Source organism: Ornithorhynchus anatinus, chromosome X2, assembly GCF_004115215.2.
Source record: "Ornithorhynchus anatinus isolate Pmale09 chromosome X2, mOrnAna1.pri.v4, whole genome shotgun sequence".
NCBI lineage: Eukaryota > Metazoa > Chordata > Mammalia > Monotremata > Ornithorhynchidae > Ornithorhynchus > Ornithorhynchus anatinus.
The window spans coordinates 7,012,922-7,036,646 of NC_041750.1; the positions used below are offsets into that span (position 1 = coordinate 7,012,922).

The 23,725-nt window shown below is 41.9% G+C and overlaps 1 protein-coding gene across 6 annotated transcripts in view; it reads right to left on the bottom strand.

Annotated features, from left to right (window-relative positions):
* The window catches only part of DOCK3 (dedicator of cytokinesis 3), a 474,713-nt gene that overhangs the window by 222,227 nt on the left and 228,761 nt on the right, over nt 1-23,725 (bottom strand). For all 6 annotated transcript variants that reach the window (XM_029052765.2, XM_029052763.2, XM_029052762.2 and 3 more), the window contains exon 7: nt 11,525-11,609. In XM_029052765.2, the coding sequence (XP_028908598.1) occupies nt 11,525-11,609 (85 nt within the window). The remainder of the gene's footprint in view (nt 1-11,524; nt 11,610-23,725) is intronic.

The following is a 23,725-nucleotide window of genomic DNA, read 5'->3' on the forward strand; positions in this document are numbered from 1 at the left end:
GGAGAACAGGTATTGATCCCCATTTTGCAGATGAGAGGACCAAGGCACGGAGACGTTAACTGACTTGCCCGAAGTCACACAGCAGAGAAGTGGTAGAACCAAGATTAGGTCCATGCTCTATCCACTAGACCATGGTGTTTTTCTTCTGAGCACTTAGTACAGTCCTCTGCTACCTGTTTCTCCAGGTAAACAGAATATTAACCCTAAGAGGCTAGGCTGGTGTAACACATACATTAGTACATTTCATGTGCAAACCTGCCTGTGATAATCTCGAAAGATATGTACAAAAAAAGAAACAGGCTTAGATGCTAACAGATAATTGTTATAAAATCAGAATAACTGAAATGGAGAGAAAACATGTTTCATAATATGCATTTCCTATTAAGCAGTGAGCCTTCACAAATTCAAATAATATGTGGACTAATAATTATCAAGTAATTAATATATTGACATACCATTACAAAATAATTCTAGAATAATGTTAGGGCTTAAATAGTTTATATACCCAAATGAAGAACTTATTTAGGGAATGGAAATATATTGATTTATGCAGTGGTATCCAACACCCCAGCCCTTCCAGTCAACTGGACCCCTTGAATACAAATTCTGATATTTACCCACAAACAGTCCTTATCTTTTCCCATAGATTTTCACCTGTTTCTACTGTTGCAATCTTAAATGCTGATTAATTCCCAGGAAATATTTTAAAAAATTTTAAACCGAAAATGAAAGACCCTAGTCACGAGTCAGGAAATATTCCACCCATTTATAAACCAACAGCAAGGGCCAGAAACTTCTGGCACACGGGCCCAGGGGCAGCATGCCAGCCTTTTCTGTCTATGCCATGCCAACCTTTGGAGGCAGTGTGGCCATGCTACCCTCCATTAGCCTCTTCTGTCTTGGGATTCTAGCCAATTGAACAGCAGAGGTACTGTAGGGGGGAGCAATGGGTACCCTGCCTTGGCAAAATATTCAAACACTGTCAATGCCTGACCTGTACTACTCTCCCTAAAGACACCTCACGATTAGTTAGTCCAACAGGCATTCCCCAGGTTACTGCTTCCACTATACAATCGACCCAGAGATACAGCTGGTAAGGTTCGAAGCCTTACCCTGCACACAAGTCTAACCACCCTGATGATCCGGCTGAGTACTACAGGTGAATTCCTTCTTTGATCCCTCCATTCCTCTCCTGCATGGCAAGAAATTGGAGGCTTGAAGCCACCTTAAAATGGGCAGCACCCTGTTTGGACAGCGTGTGCTGCAAGACTCATTCCCATCTTTACAACCCCTAGAACCCTGGGAAGGCTGGAGTGGTTGGTAAATAAGGGCTGTTTGTCTGGAGCAGGGGAGAATGAGGACTCGCACTTCTATACTGCTGTCTTGGTTTGTTGATTCTGTTGCTCGCAATCCACTGTTTTCAATCTATCTAGCCAGACTAGATGTGAGCCCCCATGTAGGGCAAGAACAGTGCCTGAACTATTTTTGCATCTACCCCTGTGCTTAGCATTGAGCTTGGCACACAGTAAGTGCTTAGTAAATACTCTCACTCACTCCTGACCTGGGCTGAGATTAAGCAATCAAATAATAAATGGATCTTGGAGGAAGCTCTATTGTGTCTAATTTTCAAGGCACTGAAGAGACCCCTGACCAGAAAACTAGAGAAGCTGAAGAACTCCAGAGGCAATTTAATTTAGAATTGGATGCAATTGTTGATAAATTAATTGCATCTCATTCAGAGGAATTGTCCAAGGAGGATCTTTGACAATCTAAAGCCGTCTTGCAAGATGTCTAAATCAATCTATGGTATTTCTTAAACACACACTGTGTGCACAGCAGTGAATTAAATGCTTGGGAGAGTACAATATAACAGAGTTGGAAGACATCCCCCGTCCACAAGGAGATTACAGTCTAGAAAGGAGCTTGCAGTCTAGAGGGAGAAACAAATGAAGTAATAGTTTTGGTTTCTCCACCGCCAGCTAAAATCTTGGGATTAAAAATATTTGTTTCCATTGTCAAGAAAGCAGATGAATTTATAAATATGATTGAAGGAGACAACCCTAATGGAATGAGGAGTTCAAAGATGTTCAGGAGTGTTCAGAAGATGTGAGCCTGCTTCAAGATACTTTATGAATAAAAGAAGGTGGTTGTTCACCCTAAATTGGCCAAAGTCTTCACCAAAATGGAAAAACTACTATTTCAGAACAAAGTTTCTACTTCTGCAAAGATTCATAATCAATTAATCAATCAATCAATAATATGCATTGAGCATCTACTGTGTGCAGAGCACTGTCCAAAGCACTTGGAAAAATCACAAGAGAGGAAGACGGCATGATCTCTGCCCAGAAGAAGCTAGCAATTTAATGCTTGGGGAGGGAGGGGAGAGAGACATAAAAGAATTTACGAACAGGAAGAAGTGCTCAGATAGAAGGATATGGATATAGTTAGGTATAAAAATGCCACGAGAGGTTGTGAGTGCAAAAGTGCTGGGTGAAAATTGGGGGGGGGGGGTATAACCTGGGGAGAAGAAAATCTATTGAGGAAAACCTCCTACAGGAGGTGGGATTTCAGAAGAGCTTTCAGATGGGGAGAGACCCATCTGGCAGATTTGCTAATCCTATTACACCTCTTTGTGTATTTACTCTTTTGAGGTTACACTTTGAATTACTTTGGTAAAAATTAAGCAATAATTTAGGGACATTTATCATTACAGTATGTAGCCCCTAGAGAAATTTTATATTGTTTTTCCAGAGGTCTTGAAATGCATCCTAATTTATAACACATAAGTCTATGAGAAAACACTCCTGATTCAATCACACTTTCAAAGAATATAATCCAGTTGTGTTATGGGGCATATGTGGATTTTTACCATCTCCAATACTATACATATATATGCATATATGTATATTCAATTTTACATCTTACCTCATACCTCATTTGTGGCTTAAGCAGAGAGAAATACTGGAATCTATTCTGGCTGGGAGTCAGGGGTGCAAGTAGGATGGCCGGCAGAGCACACCACAGGAAGCTCCAAACCGAATCTCTGCTCCCAATTCTCCCTGAGTAGAACTTATCCCTGCCTTTGGTGATGGTGAGGGAAGGCAGGGGGATAGGGGAGATGAGGCTTTCCCAATACTGGAAGAGGAATCAGTTTCACCTAGAATGTCCCAGTAGCTTCTGGGAAGTGTAGACTCTCTTTGAACCTCCATATTCAGTCAGCTGCCAAATCATATTGGTTCTTTCTTCACAACATTCTTCACAATAATTCACAAATCGGATCATTTTTCTAAAAAATCATTCTGCCCACATCTCTTCAATCAGTGAAATTTATTGAGCACTTCCAGGGTGCAGAGCACTGTACTATGCATTTGGGAGACTACAGTACATTAGAGTTGGTAGGTACACTCCCTGCTCACCAAGAGTTTATATTCTAGTTGGGGATTAAATAAATGACCGATATGTACTTCTCAAAAACCTCCAATGGTTGCACTGTCTTTTCTATCTTCGACCTTTTCTGCATCAAGCAAAAATCCTGACCATTAGCTTTAAGGAACTCAATTAGCTCTGTCCCTCCTACTTATCTAGTCTCATCTCCCACTATATCCCAACTCGTATGCTTTGCTCCCAAGCCAAACTCCGCACTGTGTCTCATTCTCAGCTCTCTCACTGCTGACCTCTTGCTCACACCTTCACTTCTGCCTCAAGTTCCTTCGTTACCAGCAGTCACTACTCTCCCCATCTTCAAGGCCCTTCTGCAACCACATCTCCTCCAGGAGGGCTTCCCTGATTACTCTCTTATCTCTCCACCTTATTTCGCCCCCTTACTGCCATTCCAGCACTTCAGTGTCACTGAAGAAATTGGGGTACAAGACCCCTCCCCCATACTTCCTATAGCACTTCTGTCCATATTTTAAAACTGTTGGTCCCCCCTACCTGTAATTTATCTTAGCGCCCATCTCCTCTGCTCTATTGCAAGTTCCTTGATGTCTTCCATCTGCACTGTACTCACCCAAGTACTTAGTACAGTGCTCTGCACAGAGTAAGCACTGAATAAATACCACTGATTGGAAAAAAAGAACCCAGCCCATTTGCATCATGGGGCTTGTAGTCCATACTTCCTTCCCTACAATCATATTTATTGAGTGTTTATTATCTGCATAGCACTGTACTAAGCACGAGGGAGAATACGATACAACAGAATTAGCGGACATATTCCCTACCCTGCTAACCATTTTAAAGCTTCCAGTGCTGGCTGTGGCCTTGTTCACTAACACTCAGTGCATGACTTCTTTATTCCACTTGAATTGGATGAAAAATGCTTGCTTGTTTTTGTACTTTTTTTATCTATCTAGAGCCAGGTGGAGAAGGTGCCAATTTCCAGTGAACCAAAACTACCCATTCTTCGATTGTCATTATTCAAGACAATGTAAAAAGCAATATAAATGAAAAATGCCAATTATTGTAGCACCACATGGCTCGCCTTGAAACACTGGATATGTTGAACCACTACTACATTGGCCCCCTGTGTTCAAAGGCTGAATTTCCCCAAACTTAAAAGCGCCAAAATATTTCTTCACTGGAACACTGAGGGTCTTGACTACTCAGTGGTCCCAAACTCAGGAATGTTAGAAACCGTGAGAAATTTATTATTAATGAGAAAGTGAGAATCTTGATCATGTCAGAAGATACTGGTGATTTGGAACAAGCCCACTGAGTCACTAAAGCACTGGGAATTTGCCCTGGAACATTAAAAATTTGGAACATGCTCTCTGGTCCATTACCGCTGCCACTAAATCATATTCTCAGTACCACAGTACTGGCTCTCTCATTGACTGCATTTATCATAATTAAATATTCATTACACTTTCACTTACCACAGCCAGAAGCTACACTATCTTGGGGAGCGATACCCAAATGCCCAGCAGATAATCTTGAGTGATTGTAAAGACTGCCCCTGGCTGAGCTGTGGCAACCTCTAGTGGCTGGCCCTAGTTTTGAATCTTTTCAAGATTACTGCTCTAAAATGGTACTCCCATTTCTAACTGCTGCCTGCAAGACTGGTTTGTCCAATTCTGAGGCTTCTCACTTGCCCACATTTGTATTCTATCATCCAAAGCTATGCTTCATTGTACCTTTAAAATGTTTCTTCTATCTTTCCTGTCTAGTTTCCCCAACTCAACTCACTGGATAGCAGCTGTTAGGAGAATAAATGACAACAGGATAACCAAAGTCCCACCCAGGGAAGTCATAATGTGAGATCTCTCTTGGTACTGATGCATTAACTACATTGCAATATTGCACTGTTTATGATCCTGTCTTGACATCAGAAGTTGAGTTTGGCATGGAGATGACACAAGGCAACTATTCAAAAAGTCAGATATGGAGTCTGAAGTAAATCCAGTCCTTATGGGCGTACAGAATGTCAGACATGACAACTGTTTGTTGGCTAGGATCCTCTCTTACCTCTTGATTTTAAGTACTGCATCTAAAAAGCATTGGTGGAAGTGCTCCAAAAGTTGAATGTGGCTTCTCTTAGGTCCAGGTGTCAGTCATGCATGATGCTACAATTCCCCCACATAGCTTCAGGTTGTCCTTCTTAACCTTTTTGCCATTCTACATTTGAGTGTCCCATAGGTCACAGTCTTGATTCAATTTTCTACCTTCTTGTGTAGTCTAGTGTCAGTAAACAAAGTGCTGCCTTGATAGCAGAATTCAGCAAGTCGTTCAACTCTGCCATCGATGGAGATTCTTGCTTGTGTGTAGGGTTTTCCAGGTGTAGGCTGGTAAATGATCTCAGTCGCCTTCAGACTAATTATCAGTTCACAGTTCAACAAGATTGGACTGTCAACATCCATCACTCTAAAAGAGTCATTCTCCATTATAATTGCCACTCACAATATAATGTTGAAAGATAAATCATCTCAAATGTGTCAGTGAGGATAACTTAAAAGTCAAATGCACAAGGCACAACCCATAAATATGTCTGATATGTTTCAAACTTCTACTGATAATCATCAATCAAGGGTATTTATTGAGCACTTGGCAGTGTGGCCTAGTAGACAGAGCATGGGCCTGGGAGTCAGAAGGACCTGGGTTCTAATCCCAGCTCTACCACTTGTCTGCTTTGTGACCTTGGGCAAATCACTTCACTTCACCTCAGTTACCTCATCTGTAAAATGGGGATTAAGACTGTGAGCCCCAGGTGGAAGGGGGACTGTGTCAACCTGATTAGCTTGTATCTATTCTAGTGCTTAGAACAGTGCTTGACACAGAGTAAGCGCTTAACAAACACCACCATCATCATTATTATACGAAGCGCTTGCGAGAACACAATTCAATAGAGTTAATAGACATGATCCCTGCCCACAAGGAGCTTACAGAGCAGAGAAGGAGACAGACATTCAAATACATTACCAACGGATATGTATATAAGTGCTGCAGGGGAGAAATCAAAATGCTTAACGGGTAATAATAATAATAATGATGATGGCATTTGTTAAGCGCTTACTATGTGCAAAGCACTGTTCTAAGCGCTGGAGAGGATACAAGGGGATCAGGTTGTCCCACGTGGGGCTCACAGTCTTAATCCCTATTTTACAGATGAGGTAACTGAGGCACAGAGAAGTGAAGTGACTTGCCCAAAGTCACACAGCTGACAAGTGGCTGAGCCGGGATTCGAACCCATGACCTCTAACTCCCAAGCCTGTGCTCTTTCCCCTGAGCCACACTGCTTTTCTGGTACAGACCCAAGTGCATAGGCAATGCAGTAGGAAGGAAAAATAGGGGATAGAAAAGTACATTGAAAATTGGCCACCAAAATGGCTCAAAGTTGTACTCCTGCAAATCCAAGAGCTCTCCAAGGAGCTCTTTTGTAGCAACGTTAGAGCAGCTCTGGGGGAAGAGGGCACTCCAATCAAAAGCTCTGATGTGAACAACAGAGGGGATTTCTCTGAGATGCTGTCTACCAGGTAGTCACAAGGCACTGGATGGGGCTAGTCGGTCAGCAAGATTGGCTTGATGAAAAAACTATTCACAGAAAAGCAAGCAATGCTTCAATAACTCCTCACAACCATTATTCTGACAAACGAGAGGTCATAGAACCCTATGCAGCTCCTGACTCCCAAGGGGTTCACAATCTAGGCGAACTATATGGTCCAGTACACTCTATCAAAACACCTCTGAAGAGTGAAAAAGGCTCCAACCTCATCACAGACAACGAGGAGAAAGACAGCAACAGCACTTCAATGTTTTCCTAAATATTTACTGCTTTTGGAAATGAGACCTTACCCACCACAGAAAACCTCCAGAAATGTGGAGGCCTGACTCTTGCCCCAACTACTGAAGAAGTCACCACTGCAATCTGAGACATGAAAAATAACAAAATACCTGGACCTGCTGGCATGCCTGATAAATTTAACCACACTTCCATAAGCTTTTTTTCAACATATGGGGCACTGACATAATGCCCCAGGATCTCAAATATGATACCATTATTCCATTTTCCAGATAAAAGGTGAGATAATGGATTACAGAAACTACTGTCGTATTTCATTCTTCTCCATCACTGGCAAGATTTCAGCCTAATCTGGATCAGTTCCTGAAAAACTTCATGGAGCGCAACCTCCTAGAATTGCTATGTGACTTTAACTCCCAGTGTGTCAGAGCAGATTCATTCAATAATATTTATTGAGCGCTTACTATGTGCAGAGCACTGTACTAAGCGCTTGGAATGTACAGTTTGGCAACAGATAGAGACAATCCCAGCCCATTGACGGGTTTACAGTCTAATCGGGGGAGACAGACAGACAAAAACAATAGCAGTAAATAGAATCAAGGGGATGTACATCTCATTAACAAAATAAATAGGGTCATAAAAATATATACAAATAAGCGGACGAGCACAGTGCTGAGGGGAGGGGAAGGGAGAGGGGGAGGAGAAGAGGGAAAGGGGGGGAAAAGGGGGCTTAGCTGAGGGGAGGTGAAGGGGGTCCCCGATCAAGGACCAGGGTTAGCCGGACCTTTTAAAACCTACTCTAGAGGCCAGGAGGGGACATTGGGGGGAGACTTCCGTCCCCTTAAATCCACGGCCCTTTAAAGTTCCAGCTTCTGCTCTTTACCTTCCCTCCCCAATCCTCTCCTCCACCTCCATCCTACCCAGATCTGTAGCCCACAAACTTGGTGTTATTATTTTCTCCTCCTTCTCTTTCCATCTCCATATTCAGTCTGTCACTAAATCCTGTCAGTTTTTCCTTCACAACTTTTCCTGGATCTGCCCTTTCCACTCCATCCAAATGACTATCATGATGGTCCAGGCACTTCTCATATGCCAATTTAATTACTGCATCAGCACTGGTTTCTCTGCTTCTGGTCTCTTTCCTTCCAATCCATACTTCATTCTGCTTCCCTGATCATTTTTCTAAAACACTTCTAAAATGCACTTCTCCCCACTTGTCAAAAAACCTTCATTGGTTACTCATTCCCCTCCACATCAAGTAGAAACTCGTGGTCCTTGGCTTTTAAAACGCTTTAAAATCGGCTCTCTATCCCTACTTATCTACCCTCTTCTCCCACTATAACCTAGATTGGATTCTTCATTCCCCTCAAGCTAAACTTCTCACCCTGTCCTGTTCGCACCTCTTCCACCTCTGACCTCTTGCTCAAACCCTTTCCCCTACCTAAAAATCCACTCCCATCCAAATCTGTCACTTCACAGATCTCCCCATCTTCAAAATCCTTTTGAAGTCACATCTCCTCCAGGAGACCTTCCCCAATTAATCTATGTTCCCCCTGATGATATCACCACCAGTTACCACTGAGGCATTTCTGCACCAGCTATACACTTGGGCACTCACAACCTCCTGCAGTATTTCGGTACATATCTTACTTTAGCACTAACAAGATACATATCTAGACTATACGCTCTGAGGGCAGGGATCATGTTTACTAACTGTTGTACTCTCCCAAGCACTCAGTGCAGTAGTCTGCATAGAGTAGGTGCTCAATAATCGCTGCTGATTAACAGATGCTCAAAATGAAAACTTGTCATCCCTGCACACAAATGAAGGCAGATTTCATCTTCTGAATGTCATTTTCTTTGAGTGATGAGTGTTCTGTGGGTGGAGAACCTGTAGCATCAGAGAGACTCACTCTCCCATAGAGGGAGTGGGACATTTGGTCACCCTCTAAACCTCAGAAGTCAGTCTTAGGGCAGAAGACTGACTAGTTGAACTCTGAACCCTGTGCCTTCTGGGGGTTCCAAATCTACCAGGTATGGATTGGTGGCAAACCTAGTGGGACAAATTCGGGGTGCACCTAGTGTGGCTTTAAAACCCACGGGAACTAGGACTCAGGTGCCAGAAACTGGGCAACCAACCTCAAAAGTGAGAGGACACGGAGATGATCACCAGTCAAACCTTAGGAAAATAATAAGAAGAAACTGTCCAATAAGGCAGGAAAAGATTATGAACCAACGATTAAAATAAAATACGATTGAAGTAAAAGAGAAAAGCTAATTATGAAAAGGAAACTTCATAGAAAATGCTTTTCTCATATAAGTACTCCTCAGGGAGCTGATAGCCAAGTATATTTTTAGCAGATAAGTGACTTGCTTTAGTGATCAAATAAAATACAGAACTTTTATTAGATGTCCCTCTGACATCTCTATATCAGCTAATCGGAAAAATTTGGTTTGAATTGAATAATAGAAATGCCTGTCTTTCCTGTTTCCCAGACTCTCTCACCCCTCCCTGGCTGGACTTCCTGCCAGCCTTCACATAACTAGATGCAAAAATAAACACCCTCAACTCTGCCCCCTCCACTAATTTCAACTCCCTTGCCGACCTATTCCTTCAATGCTCTCGCACCACTAATGCCCAGACCTAGATCACGACCATAGTCTGCTTCTTCTGTCCATGTACCTGATGGCAGCTGGTGCTCCAGGTTCCAGGATGACTTTTGCCATTAGAAATTCACTCTGTCTTGCTCTAACTCAGCCGTCTTTTCCACTCAACTACTATAACATTCCTCTCTTGATAACTTTCATGCCTACAGCTCCCTCCAGCTTCTCCAAACCATCAACTCCCTCCAGAAGCTCCAGTCCCCCTGCTGCTTCCCTCCCTAAACCCTGGTGACCTCATCAACTACTTTGTTGGCAAAACTGAAACCATCAGGTGGAAGCCCCCCAGTCAGCCCATCACCTCCTCACCACTCCGCTGGTGCCCCCTAGCCTTTCTCCTGCTTTCTAGCTGTTTCTCAAAAGGTCTCCACCCTACTCTTTAAATTCACCCAATCTGCACCACCAACTCTATCTCCTCTCGCCTCCTAAAATCATTTGCTCCTACTCTCTTCCCCATTTCCCTGTTATTTTCAATCTCTCACTCTGTCATTTCCTTCCCTTCTGTCTTCAAACGAGCTCAAGTCTCCTATATACTAAAAACATCCTTTCAATACTACAGCCTCTCCAGCTATCATCCCATCTCCTACTCCCCTTTTTCAGATTCCTAGCATGAGTCATATAAAATCCCTGCCTTCGTTTTCCCTTCTTGATCCTACTGCAGTCAGGCTTTGGATCCCTTCACTCCACTGAGACTACAGTTTTTATGGTCACCAATGACCTCCTTGTAACCAAGTTCAAAAGTCCAGACTCCATGCTGATCCTCCTCAATCCCTCCACTGCCTTTGATATGTGGATCACTCCTTCCTCAGAATCCTATGAGGGCTCAATTTTGCTCAACCAATACTAACCTGGCTCTCCTCCTACCTCCCTGACCGCTCCTTCTTGGTTTCATTTACTGGTTCCTCCTCTGTTTCTCATCCTTTTACCGTGGGGATCCTGCAAAGTTCTTTTTGAGTTTCCCTACTCTTCTCATTTTATACTCACTCCCTAGGAGACCTCAACTGCTCAAATGGCTTCATCTTCCAGTCCTAGATTGGTGGTAAACCTACTGGGGCATGGGGAGAGAGTGGCAAAGATGAGTAATACATGCAGACATACGCTCAGGGGAAGGGAGTGTGCTGATGTTAAAATATTTGCCAAATACATTATCACAGTTTTTGATGATGATGATGGTGGTATTTGTTAAGCACTGTGTGGCAAGCTCTGTTTTAAAGCGCTGGGGTAGATATAAGCTAATTAGGTTGGACACAGTCCCCGTCCCACATGCGGTTCACAGCCTTAATTCCCATTTTACAGATGAATAAAGTGACTTGTCCAAGGTCAAACAGCAGATAAATTGTGAAGCCAGGATTAGTAGCCAGGTCGTTCTGACCCCCAGGACCATGATCTATCAAAGGCAACAACTTCTCAAAATAATTCATTTTTTTTTTGTCCCCCAGCTAGCTTCTATCCCTCTTAAACATCAGTTAGTACCAATGATGCCTGTTGGCGAACGACCTTCTGTGAGTCACTGTGGGTCACGGAAAGGAGACGGGAGGAGCAAATGCAACAAAATTAAATTAAAAACACCATTTAATAAATAAAAGGGAAGAAAGGCAAAAACAACCTGCCATCTCTTAGATTTCTTACCATTTTATAGAGATCTGAGACGCTAATCTGATCTGAATCCACCACTTCAAAATCCTTTCGAGGAACTAGGTCCAGACCCAAATGCCTATTAAAGAGAAAGAGACATGGAACTATAACCAATATAACATACTGAAAAGTCAATTTTCTACTGTATATGTTCTCATACTCATGCTGGGAAAGTAGAAATACTAGACCAGATGTCAAAATTCTTGCTCACACTTTTATATTTTCAGGGCCTAGCCATTTTTATCTGTGTGGTTTAGCAATGTATGTTTAGTAAATGAGGTCAGTGACTTTGAGAGACAGAATACCAGTATTTGAGCTTGTCTGTTTTCCCTTCTGATTTCAAAAACTTATGACTACGGTGTCTCTACAATGATTTCCTTGATTTTAAGGGTAGGAAAAGCCAAGAAATTCACTTCTGTTTCCCTAAAGATACTTGTTTCTGCTGATCTACAGATCCAAAGGGAGTTCTTTATCAATGAGTAAGATAATCATTTCAAGGCACTTGAGTTAATCTACACAGTGTATCCTAGAAAATCCAGCACACTTGGGCCTTGGCACTTTCAGAATCTGGCATATACATGTTGGGTTGAAATCGGGAGAGCCATAAACCAGGGGTTCAGGGAAACAGAGATCTTTCCATAGTGAATTCTAGATCAGTGTGATCTTTGGCGCTGAACTCTAAGCTCCATTTTTGGATTTTGTACTGGGGGCCATTTGTTAGGCTGTAAACTCCTTGATACCCTCTCAGGGTCGCACCTAGAAAGTTTCCAGTACTCTACCAGTCTCAACTAAGGGAGAGAGAGTCAAGCAGAGGCATACCCATTCCATTCCTAGCTTGGCCAGTGGCTAGCGAGTAGCAGGCAATCTGCTACAAGTCAAGACTCGCCTGTGCTGGGCAGCAGCAGCACGGGAGAGAGTCGAGGGTGGAGACTCAAGTTTACTGCGTGGAAGGAGGCCATGGTCAACCTCTTCTGCATTTTTACCAAGAAAATCCTGTGTATACACTACCAGAACAATTGCAGATGGAGGTGGGGCATTCTGGGAGAGATGTGTCCATCGTGTCGCTGTGCGTCGGAGACAACTCGACAGCATAAGACAAGACAAACTCCTTGAAGGCAGAGATCATGTTTTCTATTTCTATTGTACACTCCCAAGCTCCTAGTTCAATGCTCTGCACATAGTAGGCACACAGTAAATATTGATGATGGGTGGTGATTACTACACAAAGCCTTAGCCTTGCTCAATGCTTACACAGGGCGGGCCCTGCATACACACTCCTGAGCCTCTAGCCTGATCCTCCTTTCTTGTTAAACATTGCATTTACAGGCATAATTGCCCCACTTTTTCCCAACATTAAAATGGGGGTAGGGCTATTACTCAGGTTCACATAAGAATTAAGCCCAGAAATAAAGGGAGGAGGAGAAAAAGAAGAAAAAAGGAGGAAAGAAGGGGAGAAGGAAGACGAAGGTAAGAGGGCGTTTGAGACAACCCCTCTTAATTCGACTGCAGTCTCCCAAGTGCTATATAATAACAATAATAAAAACTGTAGCATTTGTTAAGGATGAACTCTACGCTAAGCATAAGATCATCAGGTCCCCTCTAGACTGTAAACTCGATATGGGCAGGGAATGCTAATTCTGCTAATTCTGTTGTATTATACTCTCCCAAGTGCTTAGTACAGTGCTCTGCACATAGTAAGTGCTCAATAAATACCACTGATTGATTGATCAGGTCAGACACAGTCCCTGTCCCACATGGGACTCACAGTCTAAGGTAGAGGGAGAACAGGTATTGAATCCTCATTTCACAGAAGAAGAAACTGAGGCAGATACAGAAGTTAAGTGATTTGTCCAACTGCACCCAACAGGCAAGTGGCAAAGCTGGGATTGGAACTCAGTCCCTGACTCCCAGGCCCAAGCTCTTTCACTAGGTCAGGCTGCTGATTAATTCTTCCCGCATGCTGTGAGGTTACGTTCTCATGCTACTGCTCTTCCTTCCTGGGCCCACGGCTATCACTGCTTACAATTATGTGGTATAGAAAACAAATTTTTACTTCCTCCCCGCAAATCAGGGTGGGGCAATTATGCAGTGGAGGCCATTTTGAAATCCCATTCATGCATGAGGGTTTTAGCTGAAGAGACCAACCCACTAGCAACACTCTCTCATACCATGTGTATGCAAAGACAGTTCCCTGCTGTGCTGGTGACTTTACCAGGGCCTGTTACTGTTTTCAGGATTGCATTCTGGGATCTCAATCTCTGTGCAGTTCATTCTGAAACCTAGCTGGGGGGGCATCAGTATTTTTCAGCCATGGTTCAAAAACCACAGCAAAAGACCCTACTTTGCTGAAGTGATCCCCTTTACATTAGTAGTAAAAATCAATTTTAGAAGGCTGAAACTTCTGTCAATCTGACCGCCTTTAAAATATAATTTCCATGATTACCAGCCAAACTTGTGATTGGGCCAGGAATAAACTAGGATAAAACAGTGACTCAGTTTCTTCACAAAACAAAAAGCCGATAATACCATCATGGCAAGTTTTCTGAGATCTCAAAAATAGCCTTGGAAAGAGCCTCTTACCTAGTCCCCTACTCTTCAACCCAGGGGAATGTAAAAGGTTGCTAATTTAAGTCATTTTATTATCAGTGTACCCCGGTGGGAAAAGGTATGCCAGTAGCAAATTTCTTCATCATCATCATAATCTTCAACAGAATTTAGTTTTGGTTTACTTGGCGCAGAGCACTGCCCTAGGCAGCCATCAGGGATTGCAAGAGAAAGGACACGGTCCCTGTCCTTGAGGTGTGCTTTTTTTTAATGGTATTTATTAAGCAGTTACTATGTGCTAGGCACTGTACTAAGCACTGGGGTAGATACAAGTTACTCAGATGGGACCGAGTCCCTGTCCCACATGGGGCTCACAGTCAATCCCATTTTACAGATGAGGTAACTGAAGCACAGAGAAGTTAAGCGACTTGCCCAAGGCCTCTCAGCAGACAAGTGGTGGAGCCGGGATTAGAACCCATGTCCTTCTCACTTCCAGTCCCATGCCCTATCCACTAGGCCACACTGCTTCTAATTTGTGTGAACATATTTACAAGGCTGCCCTGTTCTTTGAAGTAACAATATTATCCAAGGGATCAGTTCTACAATCTCACTCGTCCTGGATAGGAAAGAAAAACAGATGGAGTGCCGGTATTACCCCTGCAAACCATTTGCAATAAATTCTGACATTTGACTATTGTTCCTAAGGACATTTCCTATGTACTGTACTCACTAGGAGAGATTAAAAGAAAACCCTAAAAAACACTGAGTCTTGAGGACTCTAAAATGGAGATTAAAATGCTTAAAGGCATTTCTCCACACTCAAGCAAGGAAAACGGCTCTAGCCACAGTGGAATCCTGTCAAGTCCTCAAACTCCCACTTGTCCCATCAGAGAACTAGCTTCTTGAATGGCAATTTAAAGCTACAGTGGGGTTTGCAGTCCACGATGATACTGCTTCATTTCTGGAACATGCTCGTATATACCCTAATACTTCAGTTCCAAAGCAGAAATTAGAATCTATATTTTAGTTCTCAATGCTCCCTAAATATCACTACAAACTGTTCGATAGAATACATCTCAAAAATAAATTAGCTGGTTTTAAAAACAAAATTCTTTGTGGTGTAAGGAAAATGACTTGGCTATTCCCAGATCATATTCATTTTCAAGGCTTGTCGTAAAGTCATATTTTGATCTTGAGGCATTATTTGAATTAATGTTTCATGGGAAGTGTCTGAATTAACAGATTTCTGCAGAGCTCTTTTGTGCAACTCTATACTCTGTCTTAAATCTCTGGATTTGTGGATGAAAAACATGAAAAGATTTCATGAATAACATATGATAAAGAATCCATTTAATGAGGAAATTATCAGAGGCAGTGATTCAGCATGACAAGTGATATTCATGAGTTAAAGTGATTAGTTTTCATTTAATTATGCAGAATCATATTATAATAATGGGAATACGGACAAAGGAAACACTTAGATCAAGTAGGGTGATGCCTTTCATGAGAAGGAATCAAAGAAAATGAAATTTACAATACTTTTTATATCAAATGGCTGGAAAAATTACTTGAAAATCTAGTAGCAATGGATTTATTAACAGAATTATTATTTTTAAACAGTAGGAGGCCCAAGGCAGAGATGAGTCCTGATATTTTCTAAGCTTTACTTTAAAAACTGCTGGTATCTTATGCTCCTTCAATGATTGAAGATATATCAATTATATCTAGAACTGCTGATTTATGGTTGATACCTCAGCCATTAGAATGTACAACCAGAAAAAAATACCACACGGGGCGGAATGATGATCCACCCAACCTGGGATTCTCTCTCTGATAGTGGAACAATGGAAGAACAGAATGATGATGTCTTGACAACCAGCCACATGGTTAAGGATGTGCCATTTAACATGCCTGACTTTTCCTCTGAATAACCTGCCAGGCATCTATTGTCCATAAGTCTATTGAAAACCTTTTCCAGATTTTTAATATTTCTACTTTTTCTACAGAACATCACTCTAGTTACCACTTATGGCTCTTTGGGTGAAAAACCTATCTTCTTGAATCCATTCTTTCCCTTTCTTCATCCTGTGTTTCTGAATTCCACATATTCACCACCTTCGATGGGAAGAGATTTTCCACTTTGCTGAAATTTGAACTCTTAACTTCAGACCAAAAAGGACCCCTACATCCTGCTGTTGCAGGATTTGCTGACAATTCCTTGTCAGTGCCTTTTATGACTGAAAATTTCAATTGGACCCTGTTTTAGTCTTTGTTTCCCCAAAATGAGAGTCCTAATAATGTCAGGCTAACCTCAAATGGTAGCCATTTTCTTTTTCACCCACTCCCTTCTGCATCTCCCTTGTTCTTAGACTTGCACCCTTTATTCACCCCTCCCTCAGTCTCATAGCACGTATGGACATATCCATTATTCATTTATATTAGGGTCTGTATCCCTTCTAGACTGTAAACTCACTGCGGGCAGGGAATGTGCCTATCAACTCTGTTTATACTGTTCTCTCCCAAGCACTTATGCTCACTGCATACAGTGAGCGCTCAATGAATTTGATTGATAACTGTTCCATCCCCGTGATCATCTTATTCACCCTTCTCTGAACTCTTTCCAGCTCCACTGTGATCTTCCCACCAGAAGCGTAAGTGGGATTTCAGATGCAGAGGTGTCATGGTTATATTTGGTGCTCTTTTTGGTTTTGTTCTTTATTCCTTTCATGTTGATATCAAGTACTTTCTTGGCTTTTTGGGGGCATCACTACACATTAGTTCAATGAATCAAAAGAACAGTTGCAATGATTCCAAAATTTCTTTCCTGAGTCGTGACCGACAGCTCAGAGTCCATCATCATGAAGTTATTATTTTGGACTATTTTTTACCTTGCCCTTGCTCACAGTGAAGCTCACCTACCAGCTCATGCAACTTTAAAAGGTCTCCCAGCAGTTTATTCCCATCTGCACAGTATTTCACCATCTGGAAGAGCTTAGTGCTATTTACAAACATGCACTCATTGTGCACTCTCTTCCAGTTCAATTATGAAAGTGATAATTAAAGGAGATATTAGGACCTTTGGCAATAGGATGGTTATAAATCTATAAAGTAGATTTAGTGAATATAGCTAAAATTTGAAGCTGGAAGATGGTAGCTATAAAAATGATCCTGAAAACAAAGTGGAAGCAGTAAACTCTAAGCTTTCCCCAAGGAAACTATTTTGGGGTGAGGCAGGGGTTCGTTCATAAGAGTCACATAAATCTGGGGAAAAAGAAAGCTAGAGAAGCAGTGTGGACTAGTGGAAAGGGCACAGGCTTGGGAGTAAGAGAACCTAGGTTCTAATCCTGGCTCTGCTACTTACCTGCTGTGACAATGGGAAAGTCATAACTTCTCTGGGACTCAGTTCCCTCATCTGCAGAATGGAGATTCAATACCTGTTCTCCCGCCTAGTTAGACTGTGAGCCCTGTGGGACCTGATGATCTTGTATCTACCCCAACGCTTAGTACAGTCCTTGGCAGCAAGCCCTTAAATACCACATTATTATATAAAAACTCAGTACTCGGTACAGTACTCTGCACGCAGTAAGTGCTCAGTGAATACCATTGATTGATGGATGGGTTACTGATTACATGAAGAAGGCAGTTTCAGAGTTAAGATAGACTGGCCCCAAATCCTCACAAGATGGACACGTATTGTAAGCACAGGATACATGAAACAAGGATCTATGACCTTGGGGCTCAAGCAAGTAGTACTTATAAATTCATGAATAATGAGGCTCTGGGGCATAATGGCACTCTATCCTCAAATGCTGGGTGGGACACTGAATCAGCTCTCCCTCTCCTAATAATGCTGGTATTTGTTAAGCGCTTACTATGTGCAGAGCACTGTTCTAAGCGCTGAGGTAGATACAGGGTAATCAAGTTGTCCCACGTGAGGCTCAGAGTTAATCCCCATTTTACAGATGAGGGAACTTAGGCCCAGAGAAGTTAAGTGACTTGCTCACAGTCACACAGCTGACAAGTGGCAGAGCCGGGATTCAAACTCATGACCTCTGACTCCCAAGCTCAGGCTCTTTCCAATGAGCCACGCTGCTTCCCACCTACCTTCCTACCTTACAGCATACAGTAAGTGCTCAATAAATACCACTGATTGTTTGATTACCTTGTTGATCTATTACAACTCAGCCTGAACACTTAGCTCCTTTAACACCAACCTACTCACTGTAGCTCGATCTTGTGTATCTTGCCGCTGACCCCTCGCCTACATCCTGCCTCTGGCCTGGAACCCCCTCCCCTTTCATATCTGAGAGACAACCACTCTCCCCACCTTCAAAATCTTGTTAAGGTCACACCTCCAACAAGAGGCCTTCCTCAATTAAGCCCTCTTTTCCCTGACTCCTTCTTCCTTGTGCATCACTTATGCACTTGGATCCGTACCCTTTGAGCACTTGATATTCACCCTACTCTCAGCCCCACAGCAATTATGTTCATATCTGTAATTTATTTATATATATTAATGTCTGTCTCCCCTCTAGGCTATAAGCCCCTTATGGGAAGGGAACATCTGCACCAACTCCATTATATTGTACTCTCCCAAGTGGTTAGTACAGGGCTCTGCACACAGTTAGCACTCAATAAATACCATTCACTGACTGATTGAAAGGCAATCTTTACATGCATACAAAGTGGAAGGGATGGTCAGCCACACCCACACACAAAGATAAAAGTGGGCATTAATTTTGAACCCAAAGAACAACTATATATTGCTTTGGTGGTGGTCATAGATTCTAACCCCAGCCCCGCCGCTTGTCTGCTGTATGACCTTGGGCAGGTCACTTCACTTCTCTGTGCCTCAGTTACCTCATCTGTAAAATGGGGATTGAGACTGTGAGCCCCACATGGGACAGGGACTCCGTTCAACCCGATTTCCCTGTATGCACCCCAGTGCTTAGTATAGTGCCTGCCACAAAGAGAGTGTTTAACAAATACCATACTTATAATTATTATTGTCTGCATAGCTTTGGATTTCCTCAGCTACAGCATCCTACTGCTTGCCCTGCATGTCCCATAACTTGATTTAAAAGTCATAGCACAATTTATCATAGGACTAGTAGTATTTATTAAGCACTTACTGGGTGCAGAACACTGTACTAAACGCTGGGAGAGAAAACACAGTTGGGAATTAGACACACTTTCTGCCCTTTAAGGGGCTCACAATTTTTATAATATTCTCTTTTGTCAGCATCATGAGTGCCTATAGAGTGGTGTTGATACCTATCTTGCTTTGCTGCATGTAAAATAATTCCTTACCACAGTTGGTTAATAAATACCATCACTCATTATTAACTCAGGATGGCCAGCTTGTGAATCCAACATGTGTTCGCCACAATTTAAAAGAGGGAAGTATATTCAGCACCTGTCTTTGTGGCCTGCCCTCCATCAGAAAGTCTAGTTTCATGAAGTGCTGGAATATCAATTTTATAAATGGCCAGTTCACGGGCAACAAGCGATATTCTTTCTGGGCCATGATTGTTCTCACGATCATATTACATTCTAATGTTCCATGACATGATGGCCATTATCTTAATTTTTTATCACATTACGATCACTAATACATAGTGATTCTAGCATGTATTTCCTGCCCTAGGTCTTGTCCATTATTCAATTAAATCCAATGCATTATCTTTTCTCTAGGACCCATGGATTAGATGTTCCAGCAAACAGTCATTTTTCCTACCCTCCACATCTCAATAAGGCAGTCAGCCAATCTATTCAGGGACAAGCAGAGTTTCCCTTTATTACTGCCTGCCCTTGGTTATGTAACTTTTCCAATCTCACTTAACATTCCCTGTTCATTTTCCTTATCCTGATCAGTCCTCCAACCAGATGCTTGTTACTTAACAATCAAATTTCTACCCATAAGGATTCCATGCCATTTCCTTTGTCTGGGGAATATTTTTGTGCTGTTCCTTTTGTCTAGTGCCATGCCTTCATTTGTTTCTAGTGGAAGCTTATTGTGATCTTCTAGGAAGAAATATCATTATGATCTTCTAAGAAGAAATATCAGTGGGATCTTCTAAGAAATATCATTATGATCTTCTAAGAAGAAATATCATTGTGATCGTCAAACAAGAAATAGAATTACCTAAGGAGTTCAAAATAGGGTTTGCTGATCTCAAATTGTCAACATTAGGAAATTAGATTGAAGCCAGCTACAAATGACAATAAAATGGAATTTCCATCGAGCACAATATGGCTTATTAGCAGGTGAAAAACTATTCACTGGAAGCCCCACAAATTAAAATGAGAAATGGAGATGAGAATTTGTATTACGAGAATAACGGTCAACCTTAGATGATCCTGGCAAAAATTGTGAAACAAATTAATTTAATTTATATTATAGCCCAGAAGTGTCACATAGAGCTTAAATCATTTTTTGGAGGAGCGATTGGTATAAAGTTAAGTGGGTCACGAAAAGATAGATTCATTGTTAAAGTTGCTGAATGGAACTAGTTCCAGGGCTAATGCAATGGGATCACCTCTCACTCTGCTACTGGTGGAAATCCAGGCTTCAGGCCAACTTCACCCACATTAAATTCATCCTCACCTCTGCCCTCTCCTCTGCCTAACACTACTCCTCCCTTACTTTCATGCCCATTATCTAGCTAACTATTTATGACTTCCACGTTCCTCCTTGAACTCCCAGTACCTCTACCTCCCTCATCTCTTGCCCCCACTGACCTCATCTACAAAATTGAAACCATCGGGCATGAACTCCACAAAATTTCCCATTCATCTCCCAGTCCATGACCTCAACTCCCTCATCCATGATCTCATCCTTCAATCAATCCATCAATGGTATTTATTTACTGAGCACTTACTGTGTACAGAACACTGGAATACACACTTGGGAGAGGACACAGGAGCTATGCAGAGGAGTCCCAAATCTACATCTCAAACTCTGACAGCTCAGCCTCTCTGTAATCTTGTATTTCCACCTGCCTTCAGGACATCTCTGTCTGGATGTTCCCCTGAGAGAAGCAGCATGGCCTAGTGGAATGAGCCTGGCTCTGGAAGTCGGAGGACCTGGGTTCTAATCCCAGCTCTGCCACTTGTTTGCTGTGTGACCCTGGGCAAGTCAATTGACTCCTCTGCAACACAGTTGACAACTGCAAAATGGGGATTCAGTATCTGTTCTTCCTCTTACTTAGATTGTGAGGCCCCTGTGGGACCAGATTTTCTCTTATCTACCCCAGAGTTTAGTAGAGTGCTTGGTATATTGTAAGTGCTTAAACAACTATTATGTCCAAAACTGAACTTCTCATCATCTCTCCCAAACTCTCTTCTCTTTCCCCAAATCCCAGAATTATAATTTTCCATTTATTATATGATTTTTGGATTTTTCTCTATTTTTGTATAGCTATAATAATAATAGTAGTTAAGCGGTTACTATGTGTCAAATACTGTACCAAGCACTGGGGTACATACAAGTTAATCAGACCCTAATGGGGGTTCACAGTCTAAGTAGGAAGGAGAACAGGCACTGAACCCCCTTTTCACAGATGAGGAAGCTGAGGCAAAGAATAGACATGACCAAGGTCACACACAGATATGGGGCAGAACTGGGATTAGAACGCAGGTCCTCTGACTCTCAGGCCTGTGTTTTTTTTCTACTTAGCCCAAACAGCTTTTGCTGGGCCAGAATCTTTTTAATTCTTTAAATTCCAAATCTAATATCGATAGCTCTGCCTATATATATTTCCTTCAGTCACTATTACATAAAGTGTGTTTGTGCACATATCTTCAAGTCTGAAGGTGGCAATAAAAGGTCAAGTTCAAAAATGTTGTCATTGATGATGATATATTCATGTGGGCAAGAGAAGCTGAAAAGACCAATGCAAGGTGACCTTTCAATAGGACATATTCCACTCTTCTATTCTTTCTATTTGTCTTTAAGTAATTTTGTTTCCATTTAAACTGATCTATAATTTCTTAGCAAGAAACTTGGGGAAAAACAACAACACTGCCACATGTGGATAAGACCTCAACTTGTACCATCAAGAAATATAAATATCTAAGAATAAACAAATGCACAAAGTTTTAAGAAACATGCTATTTGGAGAATTTTCGGACCACAATTTGCAATAATTAAAATGATACTAAATGCCCACTCACTTCACATAAATTGCTATAATTTTGTAAACTGTCTCTGAGGTAATCATATATGCCCCTCAGACCTTCCCCAGCTGCTTTTATAAATAAAAATGCTTTTACAAAGGACAGTAAAATTTTAAATTTGACAGAACAACTGCCTCTTGGGCAACTCTTTTGGGTATTTATGTATGCAAGTGCTGTCTTCAGTGGGTATATTCATGTACGGTCATGATGGCATTAGGTTCCAGTGACAACCATGAGAAGTGATGTGGCCTAGCGGAAAGAGCATCGACCTGGGAGTCAGAGGACCTAGGTTGTAATCCCGGCTCCGCCGCTTGTCTGCTGTGTGACCTTGGGCAAGTCACAATTCCTCTGGGCCTCAATGACCTCAGCTGTAAAATGGGGATTGAGACTGTGAGCCCCATGTGGGACATGGACTGTGTCCTAGCTGATTAGTTTGTACCTACCCCAGCATTTAGTAGTGTCTGGCACATAGTAAGTGCCTAACAAATACCATTTTAAAAACAGTAAACTAAGGACTCCTTCCAGTTTAAGTTTGTGAATTTCTTCACTATCTATAATTCCTAATTCTGGCTGAAGAAAGATGGCTGTAGGCCTAAGGTGTTGACATTTCCTCTGGCAAAGGTCTTGTGCATGCAGTGCATAATATCTTGGTTTATGTAGGCCTTTTGCTTAGAACTGGTCAAGGATCATTCTAATAGGTTTCCATCTCTTCAGGGCAGGGTCAGCTTTCATTTGAGGTAACTATCTCCAATTCTCGTTTGAAATTTAAGCAACCCTTTGGTTGTTTATTGAGAAGCTGCATAAAGTCCTTTTCATAAGCACATTGCTGCTGTTCCTAAAAAGCCTAAGAAAACAGCAGCAGGTAATTCTGTGCATTATACAATTTAGGAAAGAAAATCAGAATGCCACAGAGCCTGTTTTTCTCATTCCTTACCAAACTAGGAAAAACAGAGCCTTTTGGAATGTCAGTGTTAGATACAAGACTGGAATACATCTATAAATTTGAATTAATGAATATAATTAATACTGGAGGTTGGTAGGATGATAGTTGTAAAAATTATACAAAATACAGAGGAAGGACAAATGCCAACCAGCTTCCAAGTAACCATTTGGGACAAACTGGGAACAAGGATGCCAACTACTTTGATAAGCAAATATTGTTTACCAGAAAACCAAGGGTAAAGGCAAAATCCATACTTATAAGATTCAGGAATATTCATCTATGACCTTTGGGGTCAAGACAATGGTATCTATCAACAACAGTATTTTGATGTGAAAGAATTTCAAATGATGTAAGCAGAAGGAACCTTTCAATGAGTGAGTCCTTTACTTGCCATAAGGACTTCTTCGTTGCCATTTCAAGCACTTTTCTCCTTGAATTCTTCCCTTTTTGTGCTAACTCCTAATGAAGGGTGGGTAATTCCTGACGGGTGCTCAACCCCTGAGGCAAACTGTTTGCTTTTTTTTAATTTT